General features: G+C 37.2%; 1 protein-coding gene across 1 annotated transcript; it reads right to left on the bottom strand.

Annotated features, from left to right (window-relative positions):
* Positions 1-91: 91 nt before the first annotated feature.
* Positions 92-2,951, bottom strand: LOC129599785 (glutathione S-transferase Mu 2-like). Its single transcript, XM_055498108.1, has 8 exons — positions 2,783-2,951; positions 2,586-2,667; positions 2,470-2,513; positions 2,150-2,231; positions 1,573-1,676; positions 1,141-1,269; positions 932-1,012; positions 92-373 (listed from the first exon to the last, which is right to left on the bottom strand). Exons 1-8 carry the CDS (start codon positions 2,816-2,818, stop codon positions 287-289), a joined length of 645 nt encoding a protein of 214 aa, XP_055354083.1. The 5' UTR covers positions 2,819-2,951; the 3' UTR covers positions 92-286.
* Positions 2,952-3,571: the final 620 nt, after the last annotated feature.

Genomic DNA, 3,571 nt, shown 5'->3' on the forward strand with positions numbered 1-3,571 from the left:
GTGAGTGTGTTGTGAACGAGAATTTATGTTGGTTGCATTCTGTGTTATACTCTGTACAGCGGAAGCTAATAAACATTCCTGCTCTACGATGGAACATCATTATTTTATTCAGTTATTTCCCGCAACCGTAACCTTGAGAAGCGTGCCACACAGACTGCGTATGAAAAGTCCAAGCATGAATTTAACTGTTATTAACGTGACATACAAAGCATGCTGTAGCCAAAAAAGGATATACTCGTAAAGCACCGACAACGCAACGCCCGTTCATCAGCGAATCAAACAGAAATTAATTGTTGTTCCATTTGGCAATGGCTCCGTTCAGCACTTTCTTGAAACGGTTGGAAGTGCGGAATTCCTTAATGCCCTTCAGATTCTGCAAGAAATAAATACGCACTCAGTCTTCAAATAAATGGATTCTTTTCCTTAACTGTTAAACTAATATGTTTTAAAACCGGATAAGGATTTTTTATAAACATTTTTGTAAACAATCAGAAAAAAACAATAAACATGCCACTCCCGAATTGGAAAAAAATGCGCGACAAGAAATATCTGGAAAATTAATACTTGTACTGGTAATTTCCAATTAATTACGATCAATTTGAAAGCGGTGAAAAACGCATTTAATCGCATAATAACAGACGTTGTAGCTGCGCATATAAAACTGCAAATTTCAACTTTTTTCACAATATGCACATCAGCGAGCACAACTCAGTAAATAGATTCAAATGAAGAATTTGTGATTCAAATGAAGAAACTGCAAATGACAGGAGATAATGGCGATGACGTACGTCACGTAACCATAAACTTGATTTAACTGTACCGACTGCAAGTCATTTCAAACGAAGTAGCATTCCAAATTTCCGACCCAACATACTCTTGTTCTTAAACGTGTTTCACAAACACGACAGTACCGCGAATTTACTGTACTCACCCCGATACGTTCGTGGAATTTCTTCAGATTGGGAAAGTTATCGAGGATATCGGGGAACATAATCTGATTGCCGTCCAGGCGCTAAACAGATAACAAGCCGGCTGGTTACTTGTTTATTTGATTAATCTATCCAACTACCACCACGTCCAGCACCGACTCAGACGGATGGAGAAATAAATACTTAAATGCAGGAAGTGTGCGTTACATACCTCGTATAGAACAAAGTCGGTGTAGGTCAGATAATTCCCCACGCAGTATTCACGCTTGCTCAGATGGTGTTCCAGCTGTTTCAGAATGGGAGTCAGCTGTTCGCTGCGGTAGGCCGCTTTATCCTTCTCCTGGAAAAAAAATAAAACAAAAATTAATACAAATACAAATGTGCAATACATAATGAAATGTTTACCAACTACAAATCGTAATGAGCAAAATAATTATTCTAGGACTGTAGACTGTAACAGAAACACAGTGAGAAACCTGAACACTGGATTCAATTAATGGGAAACATTAAAACAAATTCTACTGAATTAATGGAAAACAAATTAAATACTGCTGAATTCGGTCACGAAAAACATAAAACATTTTGAATATTTCAAAATGTGATTTAAAGCGTGCAAAAAACCAAAATAATTCCAGGCACTTACCAAATCATTGGCGCCATAGCACAGCCAACCCCATCGAATGATCAGATCGAAAATCACACCGTCAATGATGTCCTGCTCCAGCGCGTCTTTATCGTTCTTTGCAACTGCAAACGTATCAAGTTACAATCCCTAAACACCTTGAGCGCAGTTGCACTGACATTAAAAATTAAATGAACTCAATTTAGAATCCAAAACAATTCAAATAACTTTAAAATCGAAATATTTCAATTAACTTTCAACATGCATCATGATACATGCACTGATGCACAAAACAAATGATTGTATTAGAGTTCAAAACGGCGCATAAAATTTTTCGCCACATTTTGCAGTTATTTTACATTCATTTTTTCGATAATATTTTAATAATTAGGCTGTCAAACTTAAAAACAAATACGCAGATTATCTGTAGTTGCTACTAAAGATCCGCTGGTTACAGTTTATCTGTCTAAAATCGTGGAATTTATTTGAAATAAGATAAAATTCTGATTCAACCGTAACTACAGCAGTAAATGATGACAAAAATTAATTACTTATTTAATACAAAAAATCGCAATAAACCGATAAAAGCTGGACTTACTGAGACCGTGCTTTCGCGCCAAATAACGGAGGATAGCATGCGACTGCGTCAGCTTCTGATCGCCATCGATGTAGTATGGCAGCTATAAACATAATAAATTTTTCTCACATAAATTGACATAATGTTTTCGCTTTTTTCTGCTTTATTTGCGTAATTATTTCAACCATTTTTTTAAGTGCTTACTGCTAGCACTAACTGCTACTAATGCAGTGCTTTTATGGGAAAAGAAAACTTCAGAAACGAAATACTTAAATATTTACACATGACAAGCTGGAAAACTGGCAAAAATTACGAGAAATATCGAAATATAAGATACTCACGTTGGGAAACTCCATTCCCAGCTTTTCCTTGTTGTTTTTCCATTCTGCGGAGAGGAAAATGTTCAAAAACAACTGTGACACCGTAATATGGGAAAAATATCAACAAAGCAGCGGACCATCGGCATTTTCGAAATCGTATCCTTTCCATTCGTATTCCTGTCCGACATGCTCCAACAGGTAGCGGATAGGAGTAACCAACTGCAAACATATGGTGTTGGTTCGAATATTTCTTATTTATGCGGAATGAAAATGCGTCAAGTCAAAGTGACTATCATCAAATTTTCACAAATTAACAAGTAAGAGCAACACATACTCCACGGATGTTCCAATATCCCAAAACTGGTGCCATTTTGTTAACGAAAAGGAAAAGATACACGAAATCAAAAAGCCGAAATGGAAAAATCTACGACGAATCCAAGCTGAACCAGCGCACTCGACAGCAGAAAGCAGACTATCAGCTGGTTGCAAGCGAAGGGATTCCGTTTTATAGGCAAATTTCTCGGTTGCGTCTGTGCACGCGATTTTAATCGCGCGATGCCTGGGAGTGGAGGCTTGATTCACGTAGTACGTGCACCTACCCTGCGCAGTTGACAGGTGTGCGCAAGCGGATATAAAAACGTATTAAATACCGATGTACGTGCAAGTACGTCACCCATTTGTACGTACTAGTAGCCTTTGCCTTTTTAATTCTCGCGATGGCACTCGTACAGCGTGTTCAACACAGCGGCATAAAATTATTTTTTATCTAACGATAAATTTAATAATAAACAGTACAGAACGGTACCAACAGTCTACAGATAATAATAATAATTAGGTACATTATAATAATAATTATGGTAGTATATGGCAATTTAAAGTACAATACATCGATACGTTTGCGCCTGATTTTAAACGTACAGATACTACTGGCGACTCCTGATACTTAATATTATTTTCTGCAATTCCGCATGACTGTAGATGATAATAATGGCATCCAGGGAAGCATGTTCAAAAGAGAAAAATCGCATGCATAAGCGCAAGAGAAAAGGATGGAACCGGTTTTGATTCTTTGAAGAGCCCTTGAATGGCTCACTCTGTTTTTTTTATTTTTCCATTGTGCTGT

Source organism: Paramacrobiotus metropolitanus, unplaced genomic scaffold, assembly GCF_019649055.1.
Source record: "Paramacrobiotus metropolitanus isolate TYO unplaced genomic scaffold, Prichtersi_v1.0 Parri_scaffold0000155, whole genome shotgun sequence".
Classification (NCBI taxonomy): Eukaryota; Metazoa; Tardigrada; class Eutardigrada; order Parachela; family Macrobiotidae; genus Paramacrobiotus; species Paramacrobiotus metropolitanus.